The sequence below is a fragment of the Agelaius tricolor genome, unplaced genomic scaffold (assembly GCF_023055355.1).
Source record: "Agelaius tricolor isolate 1412-34295 unplaced genomic scaffold, bAgeTri1.0.p SCAF_4, whole genome shotgun sequence".
Taxonomy (NCBI): Eukaryota; Metazoa; Chordata; class Aves; order Passeriformes; family Icteridae; genus Agelaius; species Agelaius tricolor.
The window spans coordinates 46,136,890-46,160,329 of record NW_027269264.1 but is presented as its reverse complement, the minus strand read 5'-3'; the positions used below and the strand labels follow the sequence as shown (position 1 = coordinate 46,160,329).

The following is a 23,440-nucleotide window of genomic DNA, read 5'->3' as shown; positions in this document are numbered from 1 at the left end:
TGACCTTAGACACATAAAGATGGGAGTAACTTCATATCTTGATTTTGGTATTTTGCCCTAATGTTTCTACAGTCTCCTCATTATGTTCATACAGTATACTGTATTTCAGCTAAGCTTATTTATCCCATCTGTACCTCTTCAATCTAGTGAATGTGGATTTGATGATGACTCTATTCCTGTGCAGCTGAGAAATCTCAGGAAAGATTTCCCAAGCTAGAGAGTCTTCCCAGAAAACTGATTAATTTCCCAGTTGTACTGCTTGTACACTGTAATAGGAATTACTGTTCCCAATGAAACTTCATATATATTATTTATTTCTCATGATACTTTTGATATATAGGTGGGTATGAAAAAGAATATTAAATATGTGCTTTCTAATATCTCATTTCACAACCGCTCCCTCATATAGAAGTTACTGAATAGAACACTTGAGTATTCTGATTAATCTGGATATGCCCAGTTTTCTGCATGTCAGAAATCATTAATGAAATGGCTAATGTTCAGAATTTCCATTTAAGTTGTAAAAGGGGTATATTCTTTCTAGAAATGTTCTGAATTACAGCAGAACATTTAGATTAAGGAGGAGTCAGTTGCCTGGTGAATAGTATCATCGTTTCTGCCACATCTTGGTTTTCTTGAAAGTACTATTTTCAGCCACTTGGCTATACTAGGGCATTGTATATTTGAAATACTGTGAGGCACCTGTGTTACAGAATCACAGACTTTCCTGAGTTGGAAAGAGACTCACAAAAATGAACAAGTTTACCTCCTGGCCCCACATAGCACCATTCCCAAGAGTCACACCGTGTACCCAAGAGCATTGTCCAGACACTTCTTGAACTCTGTCAACTGCTGTGACAGCTTCCAGGGCGAGCCTTTTCCAGTGCCCAGCCACCCTCTGGGTGAAGGACCTTTTCCTAATACATTTCATCAAGAAGGACTCTGTGAGAGATATAAGAGTAGATGTAGGATTACATCTCTGCGAGAGATGCACGATTTACTTATATCCAAAAAGATCACATCAAGTGGCATCCATTGATTAACTAGATGGCTTACTTTGTTTTAAAAGGAAATCAGGTTTGATAAGTAAGACTTTCCTCTCATGAGGCCGTGCTGGTGGTGACTGATGACAGCGTTGTCCTTCTTCTTGCCCTTGTTGAAAACTGGGACCACTTTTGTCAGTTTCCAGTCAGCTGGGACCTCTCCATGTTCCCAAGACTGCCTGAAAGTCATCAGGAAAGGCTTTGGCATAACATCAGCCAGCTCTTTGAGGATTCTCAGATGAATCTCATCAGGCTCTATGGCCTGATGTAGGGATCCACTTAGGGCAGCAGATCCTGCTCAATTTCAGGATTGGCTGGGATAATTTTCACAGTCATTGTTTTGACCCTCCCCGTCAAAAGACAGAGGCAAAGAAAGCTTTAAACATTTGCTTTGTCTCTGACCTCTTTGTGAAGTATGCATCCTTATCCTGTAATGGGCTGATATTATTTCTGCACTGCCTTTAACCATTAATATTCTTGAAAAAAAAAAAGTTCTTGTTTTCCTCCATGGTTCTGGGTAGCTCCAACTCCAACTGAGCTTTGCCTGCACAGATTTTCTCCCTGCAGTAGTAAGCAGCATCTCTGTATTCTTCCTATGTCACCTGACTTCGCTTCCACTGGGCATATACCTTTCTTTTTCCCTTACTTCATAGAGAAAATCCCTGCTCAGCCAAGCCAGGCTTCTGCCTCACCTGCTTGATTTCCAGCATTGGGGAATAGCCTGTTCCTGCCTTAGGAGGTGATGCTTAAAGTGTCCAGCACAGAGCTGGTCAGCAGCAGTGGGAACCTGAAGGAGAAGATGACTAAAAATGAGTCTTTGATAAAATAAGGAATTGCAAAGTGAACTTTTTCTCCTTGAACTGGAAAAACAAAACTCAAAAGAAGCCCATACTAATTCATGTAAGGAAATATAAATTCTAGGGAAGCAAATTGTCCATCTTAAAGAATAAATTTTGTTCATACAGGCTGTTTTATTGGGACAATTGTTTTCTGTAGGTTACTTTTTTCATGAACTTGTTTCCATGCTTTAAAATATTTTCTGTGGGAACTATTCAACAGTTTACATAGGTTTTAAAAGTGTCCATAACACAGTGGATATAGATGTATACTAAAGCTTTGAAAAAAAAGTACAGTAGTAGACTGATATATCTTTGAGACAACTTTTTTTTTGGTGGTATTACTGTGTGTCTGCATTAAATCATTGTTCCTGTCAGTACTTCTCATGTATATGTGTAAAGAAGATACATATAGGTAAGCATCTTCTGTGTAAAATTCTTGGTGGTTTTGTACGTCCATATCTAGAATTTTTAATACTGGTTTAGACATCTGAAAGTAATTCCCTGAGTTGTTTTCTTCCCTGAAGAAATTTGGTTTTGCTAACCTGTAGTCATGACATTATTCTCAGGCGTTACCCTCCACTCAGAAATGAAGGGTTTTTTGCCTTTTATTCTGTATCCAGTGTGTTTGTTCGATTTGGGGGTTTTTTTCCACATGGTTTTGGATAAGTCATATATTCTTGGTGGATTGTTTTTCCTTCAGAATTTAATTTCCTGGTTTATTGCTTCAAATGCTTTTCCTGACATTTTATAGAATGTTATCATTATCATTATCATAACCATTGTCATTGCTACTACTAGTACTAGTACTAGTACTACTACTACTAGTTTATTGTCTTGGAGACTGTCTTTCTTTTTACTGAAAGGGTCTTTCAGTGTGATGATTATCTATCTTATAAATGTGGGATGACCCATGTTTTTGTTTTGTTTTTGTTAAAAGTAATCTGCTGGTTATAGTCTAGGTTTTACCCATGGGCTCCATTAAAACGTAAGCATGAATTCCATATGCATTTTGTCTTTTAATGAAAACTTCTTCAGGCATTTTAACATTTCATATTAGGTGTAATTTTGAGTCATTCCAAAAATACTGTAGTTTTATGTTTTTTGATAGAACTTTTCATCATTCTCTTATGTAGATAACTTAATTTTTTTAGAATTAATCTCTTGGTATCTAAATTAATTTAGCATTTTGTCCAGCTAATCTTACAATAATATTTGAAACCATAGTAGTAAATATGATATTTTTACAAATTTGAAAGGAAAAGAAATAATTATGAAGGTAAATGATTTTAAATAGTTATTCAATTTCTAGTGATATGCCTTCTGTTACCTTATTTCTCCATGTAGTGATTTGAACACTACTGGTTGTTTTAGTATATGAAATACTATTTATTGTACTATAGAACATTACCATTCTTCAAATAGAGAATTAAAATAGATTTTCAGTAAAATTTCCATTTTAATTGATCTGTGATTTGAGAATAACAGATGAGAATAATAAGCATAAGCATTCTTTCCTCAGAATTTCTAATAGCTCAGAGAAGCTGGTTTTGTATATAAAAGAAATTGGTTTTAAGTTATTTTGACCTGTTTTGTTACAGTATTATATTTGTAAAATCCGTGATTAAAAAAAAAATCAATTTTATACCCCAATTTATTCTTATTTTCCTTTTTTAGAAGAGAAATTTAACTAAGCAATGTATATATGCACAAGAGCTGTTTTAAATAAACTTAGAATCTTAAACTGGTGAATGTTAAACACCATTTTGTTACCTTGCTGGAAATATTGTTTGTACTTTTGATAGAAGTCTAGAGTACAATTTTCTTCATAGAAACACTTAGCCACATTTTGCAATGAGATGATTAGGAAGTAAACACTGTAAACCATTTCTTTCTCAGCTGTCTTCTGTGGTTTATTCAGAGGATGTATTTGTTACTTCCATTCTTACTACTGCTTCAAAAGTACTTTAACACTTTATTCAAGGTAGTGAAATTTCAAAATGAAAATATAGCTAAGATATTTTAGTAAGAAACCAGTGCTCTGTGTTGTTTGAAGCTTGGGTTTGGTTTTTTTTTAACATTAGTAGCATTTTATATCTTGGTGACACCCTGAAGAATTGTGGAAAAAGTAAAAAAGCTTGAATGATTAAGATTATAATTTTTTTTTCTTTACAGGTTTCTGCTTTGGGATTGGATCCTTCAGGTGCTCGTTTGATAACTGGTGGATATGATTATGATGTAAAATTTTGGGATTTTGCTGGAATGGATGCCTCTCTCCAAGCTTTTCGGTCACTCCAGCCTTGTGAATGGTAGGCACGAAGGCCGCCTTTTGCACTTTATGTTTCATGTCAAGCTCCTGGTAGAATGCACAAAAGCCTTGTAAGAAAGCTTGTTTAAAAGGCTCTTGAATACCAAGGAATGTGAACCTAAGAACTTGGCTGGTTATTTATTTTCCTGCTTTTTGCAGGGACTTGCATCTTTTCCCGTTTTAGAAAGCTACAGGTGGATTTGCCAATGCAATTGTTAATAGCACATCAGAAAAGGAGAGAAGTTGACTCAAAGACAAGTTGACTATCATAGTTGTAGCTAACATTATTAGAATACACTTTCTATATGGATTCTGCTTACATAAAACTAATTAAGAGAAGAAGCAAGTTAAAACAATTGACCCCTTTGTGGGGAGCCTCTCTAGTTCCTGCCAGGATTTCTGAAGGGAAGAGTAATTTATTTAATTTTCACAAAGTCCTCTGTTTCAGAAACCACTGGTCCTTTGCATTGCAGTGATCGCTGAATAACAACATAGTGTGAAATAGTGTCTTTCTTAAAGAAAAAAATACACTTATTTACGTTTATTTCTATGTTTCTATATCTACAAATTGAAAAGAAAATGCAGGAACCATTTTTAGAGAGTTATTTTCCATACTATCCCCATTGTTCACTGGTAATTAGAAAAGTAAGTGAAGTGAGTTCATTTAATTATTCCAGAGAACTGGAATAAAGAACTGCTTCAGTAGTGCACACTGAGCTTTCTGAAAAATATATTGCATAAAATAAAACACAATGGTTTTAGCAAGGTACTTTCTGATGTCTGGCTTATGTGGTACAGTTTATAAGGTACTTTTGTGTGATTAAAAAAGGGATTGAAATTTATGATACACAGAGTAAGTCGTACTTAGAATGTCTATTTTTAACCATTACTATCTTAAAAATCTACACTTGAGTTTCAGTCAGTTTGGAAAGCTAGAATGCGTATAACTGACTACAGATATGCCAAAAATCTAGATAATGAAAGATGAGAAGTTAGGACTGTTAACAGGAACAAAATAGAAAGGAATTCTACTGTTGGTCTGAAGTGTGATAAATTGGAAAAATAAAAAGTGTGCTTTAATGCATTATGCAATTCCAATCTCTTAGACAGACCTTGACTTCTTAGAATAAGCTGACAAATGATACATTTACTTTGAAAACATAACTAAGTAAACATGCCACTTAAGAATGAATAAATAAATAAATAAATAAATAAATAAATAAATTTTAAAAAAGGTAAGTGTTTTCACATGTAAAGTGACATGTTCAGACTTTTCTGGTATGAGTTTCATTTACATGATTAGTTAACAGGATATAATTGGTATTGTCCTTCCTCTGGTATCACTGAGCAGAAAGAGCTGACTGTCTTTACTCCCACAGTGGGAAATTATTTTAATGAAGCATTTTCAAGTTTAGCAGAAGAGTGCATTCAAATTTAGTAGTACTTACTAATAATGGTGTAAAACATAAATATTGTAGAAAAATCACAAGTAGAATATATGTTAATGCTCTATTTCAGGGATAACTTGCAGATAAATTGGTAAGCTCCTTTTAGCAAAAAACTAATTGTAAAATATAAACTTAAAATACTTGTTATTCTTGACACTGTTAATTTAGTGCGCTGCAAGGATCTCACAAGTATTTTTATATAAATATTCTTTGTGAAATCCTTGTGATTTGAGTACATTGATGTATAAATAAAGTATTTAAAACATAAACATGAAGTAATATTAAAAATAGACTTGACTGGTGTGAAGTTTGGAAATTACATTTATGGTGCAAGTCCCATGAACTAATTTTGGGGGCTCAAAAACTTATTATTCAAATATAACTTCTCTATCTTTTTCTAAACATAAAACTGGAACTATATCTCTGTCTGGTAAAAAGATTCAACTTCTAGTTCTTTCATGCTTATGTTGAGACAAGCTGGTGAACACTATAAGGAATATTATATAACTTGTGTCCAGGTGTATATATGTTCTTATATTACTTTTTCACTGTGAAGTTTATTATTGAAGGGCTATTAGCATTCACAGACTTGAATTTCAAAGAATTCTGAGGAGTTCTGGTATGGAAACATTAGGTGTTAGCAGAAATCCAGATCTGGAGCCATAAATTTAATTTCATTTTAAAAATGAAGGGGCCTGAGATCAATTCTGTATTGTCAAGGCTCCATTTTGTAGCATAATATCAGGTTACTCTCTTAATTTCTCCTTGGATTTGTGATGTAAACTGAAAAAAAACCTCCAGCCTGACAAAAAGCTAGTACTTTCAAGCCATACCTTAGTGTTAAAGCCAAAAGAAGTGTAAGGCAAAGCTTTTATGTGTGTAGAAAATATTTGTGTGTCATGATTCTACCCATGTATGTAGCTCTGTTCTGCAGGTCCTGGTACAAAGTGCTGTGCACATTTGGCAGTTTTAAACCAAAATTACTCATATTAATGCTATTAAAAGGAACTGTTTTTATAAGTTTCCCAAGACTTTTGCTATAACATTAATAAGAACCAAAAGTGTTTTCCTAAAGAACTGCCTTTGTAGAGCCTCACTTTTGGTCATGTTCCAGTAAACATCAGAAAAGTGGTAACTTCTGTGACTTTGCAAATACTCTACTTATAGAAGCAATTTTTAGACATGATTTTAGAAGTCACATTGCACAGTCAAGAAGGTATGGGTTTAGGTTTTTTTTCATTAGGTAAAAGTCATGGAAATCTTTTCCCTAAAGCTAATATTTTCACAAGACTGATTTGATAAATAATTTGTTATGTTTTTGATAAATAATTTGTTATTGTGCTAGTTGCTCTAAAATCAGTTGCTTTCCTTACTGGGAGAAATTTTAAGACAAAAGAAAACTTTGTTCAGACATGCTGATAAAGAACTACTGAGAAGCAATGAGATGATATTGTTTGAATTATGAACACTGCAGTGTTAATAGTATTAATGCCTGTAGTTTGACTTTTAGTATTTTGTTGTCTGAAAACAGGTTGGGTTTTTTTTTTTCAGAAGACACTGTGGCCATTTATGTATTGTGGATTCTTTCAGAAATCAGATTTTACTTCTGAGCTGTTTGTTATTACGTAGTGGTCAGATCCTTTTCATGCATGAGACATGCATCAAGGGAAAATATGTTTTAGACTGGTTTTTAAATGTTTACTTTTTATTTTTACATTTCAACTGTGATAAGTGCAGAATAGTGCTTTGGAGATGTTGGCTGTTTTCTTTTGCCAATTTCAGCATTAGAGTATGAGGCATATAACTTAATGAGTACTTCGTTCTGTATACAGTATTCAGGTGGGGCTTAGGAATATTTTGTATGAGTCATATGATTGGACAAGAGAGCTTGGAAGTACAACTGAGAAAAAATTTTTAATTCCTAAGGTGTTTGTTCTGCAAAAACTGAATCTGATGCATTCTTTAGTCTAGGTTTATCAGCTGTCTGCAGAGAATATTCTAGCATTTACATATTATTTCTGTAATTTCCTGTAATTTCTTTCAGTGCTTCCTCTGAGCTTAATGTGGCTGGCCATCTTCTTTTCTAAGAAAGTATCCATTTTTTTCTCTTGAGGATGTTTATTCAGACATTGACTGTGATCTATTTTGGAAATTCACAGATTTGAATGTCTCCTTTCTATTAAAAATCAGCTTATAATACTCAGTCCAATTTGGCTGCCAGTTGGTATTACATAATAGGGTGCTTGAAGCAATTTTTAGCTTTTGAATTGTAATGTAATCATTTTTGCCAAACATTTTTGAATAAGAAACTTAAGCTTAGTTTACATTACTATGATCAATGAAGAACTTTTGAAGTATTACAATATTTTAAGTGTTTCATGTAGTAAGTCATGGTTTGAGGACAGATTTAATAGATAATAGCTACTGCTGAGAAAATTATGTGAAGTCAGTACTGTATAAGAACTGAAATGCTGAAATATTAAGTTAGAAGTTGCACAGTTGGTTTTTTTGGTCATCTGAGTGTTAACGTCACTAATGGGAAATAGTGTTAAAAGGTAGTTTCCTGAAAGGTGCTAGGATTTGAATGCACATAGTAATGTTCTTAAGCAATAAGAAGATTTCTTTGGGAATACTTTGGATGCCATGAGAATCCAAGTCTAGCTGGCAAATGTGTTCCAGTCTTGTACTTGAGATTAATCTAGAGGCACAGGTGAAGTATTAATATAAAGTAATGTTACTTTGCACATTCTGTTAATGTGCTGGGATATAAATTCTGGCAGGTGTGAAGTGGATAGACTGCTTTGCATTCTTTGCTATCCTTATAATGAAGTATAGGGAATCAAAGGGATATCTGCTTCAGATAGAACAAGAGCCATCAAATTTGTTAATAATTCAAGTTGCTGAGATAATATGCTGAAGCTGGAATTGGGCTTTTCATTCATCAGTCAGCTTTGCACTTTCAATTCATCTTTGTCATCTCGATACTATTATTCCATGGTTTCTGCCGCAGGTTTTCTCAATCAATGAAACATGTATGTGAGAACACTGTTAAAACAAATGAACAGTCACCTAAGACATAGTAAACTAGACAGATGGTTATCTATTGTCATGTTTCCAAGGCTGATGGTATTATTTAGCTTTATCCTAAAGTTTGATGAAATTAAAGCCCCAACCACAAAAAAAGATTCAAGAATGCTGACCTATGACTAATATCCTGCTATGTGAGGTACAATGAAGTTTTATGCATGACTACAACATCCCGTTATAGTAATTTACAGATTACTGTAATTCCACATTCTACTTTTGGGAAGATGAAAAAGAATTTTCATCTCTAGGTAGTTAAATCTGACACATACTATTTTTCCATTGGAGTTATAATAGCATTCTTAAAGAAATATGTTTGCCAGAAATGACATTTTACATGTTTGATAAGCTATGTGTGGTTAAAAGAAACACGACACAAACGACTAGAATAAAAAACTATTCCATTAGTAAAAGACTTTCTGCCTCCTGCCTGTCTGATATAGGAGTGTATATAGATCTGTTTCTGCAATATGGTTTCTCACCATTGACACTTTTGTTTTAGTGTAAGTTTACGGGAATGTTAACTGAAATGGTTTATTTCTCCCCCTTTTTTTTTTCTTTCTTTCTTCTTTCTTTGTAGTCACCAAATCAAGTCTTTACAGTATAGCAGCACAGGAGATGTCATTCTCGTTGTCTCTGGTAACTCTCAGGCAAAAGTTCTTGACAGAGATGGCTTCCCAGTAATGGAATGCATAAAGGGAGACCAGTACATTGTGGATATGACAAACACAAAGGTAAAGTCGGGAGCTGGAGGTTGTTTACTTGCATGCTGTGAGTGTAACACTAATAAGCAAAAGTGTGTATATTTTTAATGATAGTTAAAAATGCAAATGAAGAAGGGTTCATTCATAGTTCTGAAGTGATTCAACCACAGTTGGTTGTGTTTTGACCACTTTGCCCTTGTATTTTCACAAACTTTGATACAATGCTTCTATTTACCTAGATAATTTAAATTCTGGTCAGTTTTTAAAATAGCTTAAGCCTAAAAAGTAATGATAAAATCTAAAGCTCAGACTGATGATAAAATTGATTTACTTATTTCTTGTAAAGTATATTGCCAAATAACTAAGCTTAATGCTGTTTTGCCTAAAGCTGTTCTTGTCAGATGACTATTTCTTTTGGCTGGTGATACATATATAAAACCATCAAATAACATCTGCTTTAGTTCTAGTTTGCTTAAAAATAATTTAGATTTTCTTTCTCTTGTAAATGTCTACAATACTGTAGTCCAACAGTCAAAATGCTAAAATACTTGTTATATTGCCTCATTAACTTTTCAGTATTTCTCTCCTTATTTGTGCCTAAAACAAACTGAAGTCATTGCAGCATTGCAAGAGTAGTTTCCAAATTTCTCTTTGAATGTAGGCAGTGAGCATGTGCCTGTCCTTCAAAGAAGTAAAGCCAACTGGACAATATATATCCAGTAATGTAGTTATATTCATAGTCATCATAATGGCAATTGCTTACTTTGCATGAAACACTCACCTTCTGTTTTTTTGTCTTAAAGGAAAACAACTGACTAGTCAATTTGCAACTTCAGTATTTTATGAAAAACTCATCTGAGATTAAACCCCTCTTGATTCTAAAATTCTGTTTCCTCAGTTTTCTCCAACAGGATCTTTGGCTAGTGTAGATTGACACTGGCTATTGTGTCAGTATTGTTGTTACTGTTAATTCTGTTACTCTTCTGTTTCTTGAAAAAGTTTGTGTGAAACTGTAGTGATGCCTGTTGTTTCATCCTTACTCTGCATTACAATTCTCCCAAGAGAAAAAGAAGTGTGATTCTGTGCTTGTTTCTGAAAGGAAAAAAAATAGTGGAAGAGTGTAAGGGTTTTTCTAATTCAGAGATGAAAACAAGCAGGGATGAAATGGATGGAGTACATACAATCTGTTAAATCATCCTGATGTCAGTCAGAAGGGTCCAAATTTGTGCCTCAGCTTTCATGTGATTCCACTTGAAGGATGTGGAGTAAAAGTTGTAAAACCTTGTAAGAGACTTGAAGTTGTAAAACCTTAAAGGGACTTACAGCTTGCAAGTCCCTTTAAGACCTCTGTGTTTATTTCTTTAGGGTCACACAGCAATGCTCAATTCAGGTTGTTGGCATCCAAAGATAAAGGAAGAATTTTTGACATGTTCTAACGATGGGTAAGTATTAAGGTCTATCTTTCTCACTGTTTTTTGGGAGGCTTGTTGAGCTCTTGTGTTTTACTGTGCCTTAATTTACTTTAAATATAATTCTTTTTAATCTTTAGTAACTACTTAATATAGTGAGATCTGGAAGGAAATACTATATTCCTTTTGCCTCTAGATAATAAATGTATTTTGTTTGTATTATTTTAGTTCTGTAACTTGAAATAATTTTTAATAATATTTCATGAAAGTTGTTGGTTAATTGTTTTTTACAAAAATTCTTGGACAAAATTTTACTTTATCTGGTATTTCTTTGGAGTAAAATAATTCCTGTGGAGAAACTCAATGTAACTGAATTCACTAGGAAGATGGAGGATTTCAATTTGAAGTTACAAGTTTCACTTTAGGTGTAACTGAATATTGATGGGTGTTGTTTGACAAGTGTCAAAGAGACTGTTAGAAATTATTTTGTGGCTTCAGTCTTGATCTTTGTGGTTAGAATCAAATGGCAAATGGCAAAATATCACATGGTTAGAATCAAATGGCAAAATGTCATGTGACATCTGCATTAATTAAGTTACTGCAGTTGTCAGTAGCAGGTTCATGAATGATTTTTTACTGGTGTTTTAAATATGGAATCTCCTTTACTCTAGAGTGGCAGTAAGGATTTTCCCTACTAAAGTATCTGTAGAGTAGTCAACTGTAAAAAGAAGACTTCAATTATCCATTTCTTTAAATAACTTTTTTTTTTTCCCTAAAAGGGACTGACTTACATGGGTACATGAAAATATTATTTTAAGGAGAAAATTCACAGTTTCTGATAAGACCGTGTCAGAAGGAGAAAAGCCTGAATACTACATTGTGCTTTATGGGGAAATTAAGTTTTAAAAATACACTTGAGCAAACTGTATATTGTTCCAGGTTTTAGGCAGAGAGGTACTACTTCCATAATAGGAATTATTATTAAATGCTAGAGTCAGTACTTTAGACAGTTTGTTGATATTTTGAATGCAGTTAGACATTAGTAGGGTTTCTTTATTAGGTTGAGTAGTTTGTAGATCATGAAAAACAAATTAAGATACTATAAATGATGAAGATTTCTAATTTTTCCCATCTAATCAAGTCCCCTAACTAATATACCAAAAATGCCCTCAGTACACTCCTGATACTTGAATTGCTGTGAATTAAAATGGTCTGGACAAGTAAGAGAAAACCCAATAAACACTACTATAAATGGCTGCATAATTGCATTTTCACAGATGTTACATGGCTGAAATTGCAACAAAAGTATTTTAAACTGATTGCATTGTGCTTCATGCTAGTGACAGGTCTTTCAAGGATTTGGATATGTCCTGTGAAAATAAACAATTTGTATTGCTTAATTTGCCCCACAGGGCTTGAACACGCTATTCTGTGTTGGTTTTTTTTTGCCACAGTTTTTTTTTGCCAATTTAAAAGTAACAGAAACTAAAATCTCTTGAGTTTAATCAGTAATCCATCTTAAGATTGGAGCTGTGAATGAGAATTGAAAAGAATAGTTCCAGTTGGAAGGGACCTAGAATGATATCCAACTCTCTGACCAGTTCAGGGCTGTCCAGAAGTTAAAGCCTGTTGTTAAGGAAAATCACCCATCAACCATATCACCAGGAAGCCTATGTTGGTCTGGAACTACCTTTTCAGTAAAGAAATGCCTCCTAGTGTCCTGTCTGAACTTTCCCTGGCACAGCTCTGAACCATTCCCATGCATCCTGCCCCTGGATGCCAGGGAGAAGAGCTCAGCACCTCCCTGTGCCCTTCCCCTCCTCAGGAAGCTGTGGAGAGCAGTGAGGTCACACCTCAGCCTCCTTTTCCCCAAAGTGGACAAGCCCAAAGACTTCAGCTGCTCCTCACTGGAGGTTCCAGCTCTGATTCCCTCCTCAGGATGCACGGAAGGACCTTCCCATCCTTCTCTGCCAGCAGGGCCCAGCAGGCCCCAGGCGAGGCCCATCCCCTCCCTGGGCCGGCTGTGCCCTGCTGGGTGCTCTGGGATGGGCTTTGGCTGTGCCCTGCTCGGTGCTCTGGGATGGGCTTTGGCTGTGCCCTGCTGGGTGCTCTGGGATGGGCTTTGGCTGTGCCCTGCTCCGTGCTCTGGGATGGGCTTTGGCTGTGCCCTGCTGGGTGCTCTGGGATGGGCTTTGGCTGTGCCCTGCTGGGTGCTCTGGGATGGGCTTTGGCTGTGCCCTGCTGGGTGCTCTGGGATGGGCTTTGGCTGTGCCCTGCTCGGTGCTCTGGGATGGGCTTTGGCTGTGCCCTGCTCCGTGCTCTGGGATGGGCTTTGGCTGTGCCCGGCTCCATGCTCTGGGATGGGCTTTGTCCTCGGGGCTGCCCGGGCACTGCTGACCCAGAGCAAGCTTACAGAGCTAAAAAGGCTGAGTAGGGAAGGTCATCTGATCATGGCACTATCTAGTCAGTTTTGAAAACATAATTAATTCAAAGAGATAAATAAAAGCCGTAGTGTTATTTTCATTAACGATGTTGTGTGAAGGTGAGTTGAGTTAGTGAGTAGCACACCTTTGAAAATATAGGTTCCATTATTAAATTTGGAGCAAAAGTCTGATGAGGAGCAGCGGAGAGAACTGCAGTTAAGTCTGGAGAAGAAGAGACTGGGGAGAGGGGACCTTAACACTCTCTACAGCTCCCTGAAAGGAGAGTGTTGCCAGGTGTCAGTCTATCTCTTCTCCCAGGTAACGAGAGACAGGGCAAGAGGAAATGGGCCTCAAGTTGCACCAAGGTAGGTTTAGATTGGAAATTAGAAAAAAATTCTTCTCTGAAAGGGTGGCCAGGCATTGGAACAGGCTGCCCAGGGGAAGGGGTGAAATTTCCATTCCTGGAAGTGATTAGGTATATGTATTTGTGGGGAATCTAGCAGTTTTAGGTTAATGGTTGAACTCAATGATCTTCAGCATCTTTTCCAACTTTAATGATTCTAATTGACAGCAGTTGCTGGAATTATACCAGCTATTTTAACCAGTATCATGTGAGTTTCTGACTTCTTTTTGGTGGTAATTTTTGAATGAGGAAAAATAACTTCTGTAAGATTGCTTTAAAATGGTATTCTCAGAGAATATTTTGTGTCGGAGAGTAACATTAGAGTACTTACGTGTCAAGGCAGAGAGTTTAAATCTAAAGAGAGAAATGGTCTGTGTCAGCAAGATATAATTTAAACTTTTATTGGTTTTGCTTAAAGGAAACAGGTTTTCTGAATTTTAAGTAAATGCAATTTGTACCAAGCATTCTAGAAACCAGATTTTTTTCATTTAATACTGTTTATTTGACATTTTGCATAGAATGAGTTGTGGATGTCATTAAATGTTGTAACTGTATCTATCTGTCAGTCTAATTTTTTTACATTTATTTCAGTATTTATACTTGACCCTTAGGTGTTAAAGAACAGTATTTCATCAATTTGTAAAGGTGGCTTTTTTGTTCAAGCCAATAGATTTGCACTTGGTTAAATGCTGGCCAAAAGATGAAACTGTTGAAAACCAGCATAAAACTTGGTTTATGTTACATGCAAAGAAAACAATATAATTATAAGAAAACTTGAATTTTGAAGACTGTGGGCTTCTCAGGTCAGACCAAAAGACTGGCAGTTTTTATTCTAGGGAAAAGAGGTCTAAGTAGGGAAGTATGTGATCAAAGTTTGTGAAATGTCCAGGATGGTAGGTAAGCTGAATGTGGAACTGTTGTTTTTGAAAACCTCTTTGAAGCCTAAGAGGTATTTCTTGAAAGTAGATATAGTAAAGTTTAGAACTAATAAAAGAAAAGAAAAATTGGGTGCTGCTCAGATTTATTCTGTAAGGTGTTGTCACAGGAGAACATGGAGGCAAGTTTAAAAAGGGATGAGAAAAATACATGTTTACAAGCACTTATAAACAGATAGGAAATGCAGTAGGCATTATAATACCTTCTATATGACAGTTGTGGATAGTAAGGTGAAATGAAGGGCATTAACTGTAATGATCAGACTCTGAATACAGGGCTAAATGAACCTATGATCAGATGTTTCTTATATCTTTATGTTATTCAGTGACAGTAAATAAAATTAAGATGTAATTTCATGTGGCATTACTGTTGATAATGTAGTGTGTGGATTCTCAAGGTACAGTACATTTGCAATGGTTTTGTATCTGGAGTTGTGTGGTGTTCATGTGAATAAGTTAACTGCTAAGGTCTTCTCTCAAGCAAGTGGTGAGACAAAGCCCAATCTAGCTTTACATAGCTCTGGTGCATAGAGATTTTTGGTATGAATGTTTATAGTTTTAAACAAAAAAAACCCCTAAAAAACCAAAACCAAAAAACAAAACAAAAAAAAACCAACACCAAACCAAGCAAACAAAAAACCCCAACACTTTTTACAAGGCAGGAGACCTGCCTGTACCCAGTTTTGACATTCCTGACATGATACATTAATGTGTTTTGATGTTCATAGAACTTGACATATTACACTCTCACATAATTTAAGAAGACCATCTATACCCATAAGAGGAGAAATTAAAAAGCTTTAGAATATTGCATATCAGAGGAAAAGGTGCAAACATCTACTCTTTGTCTTTTATTCTGAGTGCACCACTGATCTTGTATAAAGTGAAGACAAGCTCTGGAAATTCGGCCATAGATTACTGTTAGCTTTGTTCTAAGATTTTTACTAGACATTGGTGTAAGAGTAAATTACCTTAAGTACAGGGACTGCTCTGAAACTTTCAAGAGGGAATGTTGATACTATGTATGTATCTACAACTTGTGATTTAATCCACACATTGAGAAGAGGAACTGCCATGACTGGCATGTGTGGGGGAGTATACACCTGACACTAAGCACCAAAAAGGGATCCTTTAGAGGGTCATGCTTTATGGATGTGGGAAGATGATACCAGGGATGCTCTTAACAGCTGTGAAGGAAAGCTGAAGATCTTCTCTTTTTGCTGGTTTTGATCTGTGTTGGACATCACACAGAACAGTAAAGCACGGTGATAGCTGTCTCTTAAACAGAGACTTCTCTACTCACATGATGAGTATTTCTATGCAGAGAGGTGCCGTGTACTCCAGACCTGGTTGCCAGAACCATAATTTTTTTTGAAGATGCTTGCAAGAAAAGATTTAAAGGTTTTCAGTAATACTCCAGGAGTTTGGAAGATGCTAAAAATAATGGTTGAAGCATTTGTGTCATGCTCCTTGGGGCGCACTGAATGGCAGGGTTTGAGGCTGAAGGAGGACACAGGAGAGCACGTGAGGGATGTTAATATACTGTTAAACCCTAATTCTGTATTGTATGGCTCTAGATACCATTTATATCTCCTCTAGAGAAAACAGTCATTCATAAACCAAATGAATGAGTATTTGCAAGTTGTAGATTGTATCTTATCTGATTCCTGTAGCATTTACACTGTCTGTCTTTAGTTGAATGGTTGCTACCTGAATACAGTTTAAAAATAAAGTAAGAAAAGAAAATGGCATTTTCTGGGTGGCATGTTGAAACAGAAGTTTTCATAATGCATAAAGAAGTTAAAAAGCAAAATTTGCAAGTGGTCTTGTGTCAAACGAAAGTAACACATTTTAAATATTTTTTAAGTAAATGCTTTTCAAATATTTTAAATCCATATTTCTTTTGATGTTAACTTGCTATAGCTCAAATACTCACTTAGGGATAGTCTTTATATGTATGCGACAGTTACTTTTGATTTCACATGACTAAGAGTATAGTAGTCGTCTGAACTAAAAAGTAATGCAAATGAAAGCTCTTAAAATTGTTATTGTAAATGAATTATTTTGAAAGGTGATCTGTTTCTTATACCTAGGTGACTTATGCATGGCATTCAAATATGCTATACATTTAAAAAAAATCCTAGAAATAGGTTTTGATGATAAAATATTCTAATGTGCAGTTATTAGGCTTTTTAGTAAATTTATTACTTCAGACTGCAGATACACGGGTTACCAGCAGGGAGTCTCAGTGAGTTTTATATCACTGTTCAAGGGCACAATGTTGAATGCAGGAAAAACTACACAAGAAAATGACACAGGTCCATCAGACTTCTCTGTGAAATCTCATCTTCTCAGGTCAGCTTGCACCCTGAAATGAGTCACAGCCTAGACACAGCAGTTATGGGATAAGTCTGAAAATTCCCCTTAACTTGTACAAGTTCCTGCCCACTTATGCAGTTGTTAGTGGATACATACACATCTCAGTAAGCTCACTTCATTTTATTTTCCTTGAAAATATTCCAGATGATGGCTTGTGGAAACATGTAACACTATACTCTTTTTTTTTTTTTATGTTATGGCCAGGTTTGGTTTTCTTTTTGGTCTTATTTTAAACAAATAGTTTAATTACTCTGAGATTACAGATGAATAATAATTTTTTGGGGGTTTTACAGGTTGTTAAGCATTTATTGGCTTTTAATTGCAGAAGGAAGTAAGAAAGTTGTCAGTTCTGTCAGTAATCTGGTGATTAACTGTAAGTATATGAATGAATAACACTAGCCTAGGGATTTAGCTGAAGTTGGTGTTTATTTGAGTGCATTTTTTAAATGAGAATAAATGTTGTGCAGAGATTCTCATATGTGGGAATTTTGATATTCTCAGTGCTTCAGCTAGTCAATATTTCATGTGATTAGAACAAAATTATGTTAAAAGACAAACATAGAAAAGCAATTGTTTTCTCCATGGAACTGCAGTAATTCTCAAGTTTGCATTACAGATAATTTTAATTTTAATGAATTTGAGACTAATTAATTAATTTATTTATTTATTTATAATCAACCTTTCACTGTTTTAAAAGTATATATACAACGCTTTCATCAGTATTGATATTCACTTGAGCCATTTTCTTGCACAAGCTCTCTTTTCATTTATGGCTATATATTGCCTAGAACTTTAAATATGTAACAACTATTCCTGAAAGATCAGTCCCTTTCCATTGCATGTACTCCTTGCCATTCTAGATAAGGTTCAGATACAGTGTGTGATCAACACTGTCTTTGTATTTCTTGTAGATCCTTTGCCACATTATTGGGCTTATTTGGAAGATAAGGATCTTTCATCTTAAGGCAAGGATCTTACATTTTAGCTGCAGTATGTTGGATTAGTGTACAGAGCAGCATTAAGGGTGATAGCAACAGAAATTCCAACATTTATACATTGCCTAAAAGTGAAAAAAAGGTTTGGAATTTAGGAAGTTTTTAAAAAGTTTTTTATTCTTGTCTTTAAAAAGTTTTTTATTCTCTAGAAATACACCTGAGCAGAGTGACCTTTAAAAATACCCTGTGTTTTAAGACATAACTAACTCTTTGTTTATATTATTCCAAAATATCAGTTGATGTCTATGTAATAACAAAGAAGGAAGAGGAAATGGAAAATGTTGTTTTTGTTATTTGGATGTTTTCTTATCGCAAATGTGATAGGTAGTGCTGTAAGAATAAGCAAGAGAGGTCAGTGATGTTAAATGTTCCAGCAACAGGTGTTCGGTGTCCTTACTCTCATATATTTTTTCCTTTTAGAAGCAGAATCGCAGCCAAACTTGAAATTTAGCAGTCGTGAACTTTATGATCTGTCATTGCAGCTTGGGTTATGGTTGATTAACAGCTGGTTTACTGTAGAGCATTCCTCTCACAAGTCTTTCCTCTCTCATCCTCTAGTAAGTTAAGTTAGGGTTCCTACTCTCTAAAAGGTATCCTAGAGAGTATTTACTGCCATCACAAATTGACCTCTGTGATAAGTTATTTAGGGACAACTTCAGTGCAGATCTGTCTTAATTATTTCAGTCAAGTAGCTTCAAATCTTCAGAAATAGAATTTTGTATTTAAGGCACAATTGAATTCTTAGTCTTTTGTCAAATGCATATTTCAAATATGAAGTTACTCTGCTCTATGTAATATGGTTTTTAACTTTTGTTTTAACCATATATTGTTGCTTACTGAATATTATCTGTGTCTTTTTTTGTAATTTCAAGCAGCAAAATACAGTTAATGAAAGATGAGTAGGTTGCATATCATGTATCTGCTGTTTGCAACCGTTGCTGTTCAGATGATTTTTCTTTAGGATGGCTGTTATGTCCTAGACACTACTAGGGACTTCTGAAATTTGCCGTGTCTTAGTGAACACTGCTGTTTTGTGATGACTTTTATCTCAGCTTACCTTTCAGTCTTCATATGTTGACTATTTCCATCCTGTTAACTAAGTTTGCATCTAGAATGCCTGCTGTCTCATCTTCTCCTATTAGCTGCCTTGTTTCAGTCTCTGTAGGTGGGAGCTATCAGTGAATAACTTCTCTGTCGTAGATAGCTGTTTTCTAGTTTTTTATTAGGCTCAGAACAGCATTTAACCTGGTAATTTGACAGAAAAGAGATTTGAGCAGGTCTGGAATAGCACTGCTGAAAATAGCCAGCAGTTAGTTTCACTGCCCATGGAACAATCAGTTATTCCCATGATGTTGTTCAGCTTGTCTTGAGCTTCAGCCCAGATGATTCTGTTTTTCTTTAATTGAAGTCTGTGCCCCATAAGCTTAAGAGCCAAGTCACCTATTATAGATCACATACTTAGTATGTTCTCAGGAGTGCAGAAGATCTGGTATCTCCAGCCTGCTTGGCTCTGCACTGTGAAGGACACCTCCACTGGCTGTGAAGATAGGCATTTATGGCATTATATGGCATTTCTCCTTAGATTTATAGACTCTAAGCTTCAGGTTACATACTGTCTGCTTACTCCAGGTTGACAGCAGCTCAGCCTAAGCTGATTTCACTGAAAGTGAATACAACCCCGGAGTTGGTTGAACTCTGCTAAAGCTTGGAACAGCATTGTTGACAACTCGAGAACTTAAGCTATACTTTTACTTTTCTTTAATGCTTTTACATATCAGGAATACAGTGCATATGAAAACATAGTGGAGAGCTGAATTTGGGCTTGTGTGGTTTAGTGTAAGTGTAGTTATTTTGTCTTGCTTAATTGCAGAATTTATAGATTTTTTCTGAATAATGTATTTGAAGAAATATAGTGATAAAGCTTGTTACATAGGCTGTCCTTGTTTTGTTTAAAAGCCCCAAAGTACAACATTGAAGCAAGCTTTGAATATGTATTAATAGTCCTAACACCTTCAGTATTTGAAACATTTTATATGTAATAAACACAGTTAACACTGACCCATCTGCAGCTTCGAAAACTGCTGAGAACAGTAAGATAGCAATTGCAGGGCTACTACCAAGATATTTGTACAAATTTTAGTTGCAACTTAAGCTTCAGTACTGCTTCTGTCTTCACAGATTTGAAGGCTAATTGGAAAAAGCATACTTGAAAATAATTACTGATGTTTTACCTTCATTTGGGGGATCATTTAAAAATGTTTAATTGCCGTCTTAGGCTTTGCTTCCACTTTCTACATTTATTTCTTAAAACAACCTGCATGTTATAGAGAGTAGGACCTGCTTTGGGGTCCAAAGTACCTACTCACCAAAAAGATCATCCTGAATTATATCTAGTCGCATCATACTACTTTATAGGGTAGGGAATGCAAATAACATTATGGTGAATTTATTGAATTTGCCAGAGGTATGGTATTACTTGGACTTTCATCTTAGAAAAAGAAATAACTCTCGCCAAATTGCTTCAAGCACATATGTTTATAGGTGTGTATACATATACATTCACTTACTGTGCCATATTCCATATTGAAAGGGAAATCATTAAGTTTGAAAATGTTTCTTCAAGATTTTATGAGATACTTTCATTCCTAGTACAATATTACAGTTCAGGAAAATTTTCAGAATTAATATAGAACATAGAGGAATACAGTTCTGTCAACTGATTTATTTTTAGTTTTACCAAGGTAAAGTTTTTTACTACAGCAAGAAACTTGAAAGTATTTTTGTGCGTCATAAGAAAGTACGCATTTAAAAAATTGGTTGATTTATCTGGCAAGCACAGAATTTAAGTGTTCACAGTAGCTCAGTACTTCCTGAAGAGTTTGCTTATTTTAGAACAGTGCAGTGAGTAGAGCAAGAAGGGACAGTCTTTTCAAAGGCTTTTGCTAGGCAATTGCAACATTCTTAGCTTACACGGGAAGGCAGAAGTTTTAGGGTGTATATTTGCTTCTTTTATCCCAGAACACATGGTAGTTCACTTCTCACCTGTATTGTGTAATACTTGGGTCATGTGGATAAGCTTCCCTGAAACTTGTTTCCTAACCCCTTTCAGTCAGACTGGAAAAGCTTTTCTCTTACATCTTCTCTGATCCTGGCTCACCTTGACTGAGAAAAGAGAATACTTTTGTGCAGTTCTGTTAGCTGGTCTGTGGGGTAACTTCTGGAAGAATATAAATTACAGGAAACTGGAAATTTTAGTATTTCTATCAGCTCAACTTAATATCAGATAGGGAAGAAGATGGGAATTTGCTCTTTGTGAAATTGATAGGAAATTTCTCATGGTTTAGGGTCATATACAGGTTGTTGGGCCAATGCTTCCATTGTGGTGACTTTGTTCCACAAGTATCTTTCACTGGTAATTTCCTCTCCGGTCTTCTCCCATAAGAAATGTATCACATCTTTTATTTTATGAATACGGAACCTTTCTTCTCATGTATTCAGTGATAATTTTAAACTATAACTAACTCAGTATACAGGACTATTTTCTCATGAGATATGCATCTTATTCAAATGACCAGAATTTTTTGCTTATTCTAGCACTAATGGGAAGTGCAATCGACTTAGTAAACTAAACTAAAATGTTTTCGTTTGATAGTAAGGAAGTGGAGTAGACAAGGATTTATTTTGGAACATTTCCTTACAAAGATAAAATATGCATTATATCTAAGAAAATAAAATTAAATTGCAATGATTAATGTTCATATCTGATTCTGTATTAGAGCTACACAGTAATGACTAATGATACTTAATATCCTATAGATCAAAACTCTGTGAAAATATTTGCTTTGTGATTTTTGACGTTTAGAATTGCAGGTAATTTCATTGTTTGACTAATGTAATTTTAAGTTGTTTCTTTTATCAAAGTCCTCATGTTATATAAATATATGTTTTAGTTAAAATCCCCCTGGTAAGTTACTTGTTTAGAGATGTATGTTGGGTGGTTTTCATTTTTCGTGGAATGAATTGGAACAGCCTGTAGTTACATTTCTCTGCTAATACTGGTTTCAAAGGTGCATGGTTTCACTTCATGGAAGATGATGAAGCCTGAAAAAGTTTCCAGTTCAGAAAATTCTGTTTAAGGCCAATAAATCCCATTTCGCAAGTGAGATTGAATACCATGGAAATTATGTATGGGTTTTTGTGAAAGAAGTTTCTCTTGTTTATTTAATAAAACCTTTTATAACTTTTTGTATAGTATCCATTAGTAACTTATAAGCAGTAAATTACGTTCCAAAATATTTTGAATTTTTTTTCTGTTAATTCCAATAAGTTTTGTTTCTGCCTTTTAAAGGATTAATCTTGTAAATACATGTGAGACATTTGTCATCTATCAACTGGGCTAGCTAATAGGAAGAGATCTTAAAACTGATAATCCGAAGTAATCAAAACAACATGTTTCTAATGCAATTTCATAAGACTGAACTATTTCCTCAAAACTTCTATATTTCTATAAATTATTTTAATTAAAGCAGATTTTATCAGAGAAAGTGTGAATACTTCTAGTAAAATCTGAACAATTAGTATTAGCCACTGACTCTGAGAGCAGATTGGTTAGTGAGCTGGTTAGTGAGCTGGTTAGTGTTAGAAAACAATAGCATGGGAAATAATGCACAGAGAATAAAGTTATGTAGTGTTAATTATATATAAGCTTTTTTTTCTGCAGTATGAGGCTGCAGAAAAGCAGATACAGATCCTGTAAAAATGCATGTGTACACAGAGAATGAACTTCTACTAATGGCATTGGTAAAGGAGATGATGTTAATATTATATTTCAGCAATACCCGCTGAGTTCTGTGTCTAGTTACAGTGACAGCAGTCTAAAAAGAATGCTAGAAGATGTTGAAAAGGAAATTCAAATTCAGCTAATTCAAGAGTATTCAGGAAGTCGAATACATTTCAGTTTATTGAATAGGATATTAAGAGACTTGGCAATAGCAAAAAAAAAATTGAAACAGAGATAAAATGTCCAACATTTGAAAAGTCTTTAAATTGTTAAAGATGTAGGTCGACCCAGTAATTGAAAGCTAGCAAGATATGTCTAGGAGAATGAAAGTATTTCTTTATGAACAGATGTATTATGTGACTGATTATTAAGACTGATTATGTGGAATGATTATTAAGGAAGAAATGCAGCAAATTCTTTACAAGTTGTAGCTTGCACACAGAAATTGTGGATGAAATTTCTCTTTCAGTCATCAGACAAACCAGTGAACACAAAAAGAACAACCATTTAATCAATTTGAGATTGGAACAGGCTGGGGATTCTCAGTGTTAAAAACTGTAATCAAGCTGTTCATATGACTTAGCTTTTTAGAGATAAAGGCTTGGTATTGAGCTGTTAGTGTCTGTTAAAGGTACTCAGTTTTTGAGGGTAGGAAGAAGTCCATATATAGTCCTTCTGAGTATGGCAGAACTG

General features: G+C 34.9%; 1 protein-coding gene across 1 annotated transcript in view; it reads left to right on the top strand.

The window, feature by feature from the left end:
• The window catches only part of WDR70 (WD repeat domain 70), a 125,015-nt gene that overhangs the window by 32,293 nt on the left and 69,282 nt on the right, over positions 1 to 23,440 (top strand). Inside the window, exons 7-9 of the mRNA XM_071425521.1 lie at positions 4,055 to 4,188; positions 9,300 to 9,453; positions 10,789 to 10,865. Coding sequence (XP_071281622.1) covers positions 4,055 to 4,188; positions 9,300 to 9,453; positions 10,789 to 10,865 — 365 coding nt within the window. The remainder of the gene's footprint in view (positions 1 to 4,054; positions 4,189 to 9,299; positions 9,454 to 10,788; positions 10,866 to 23,440) is intronic.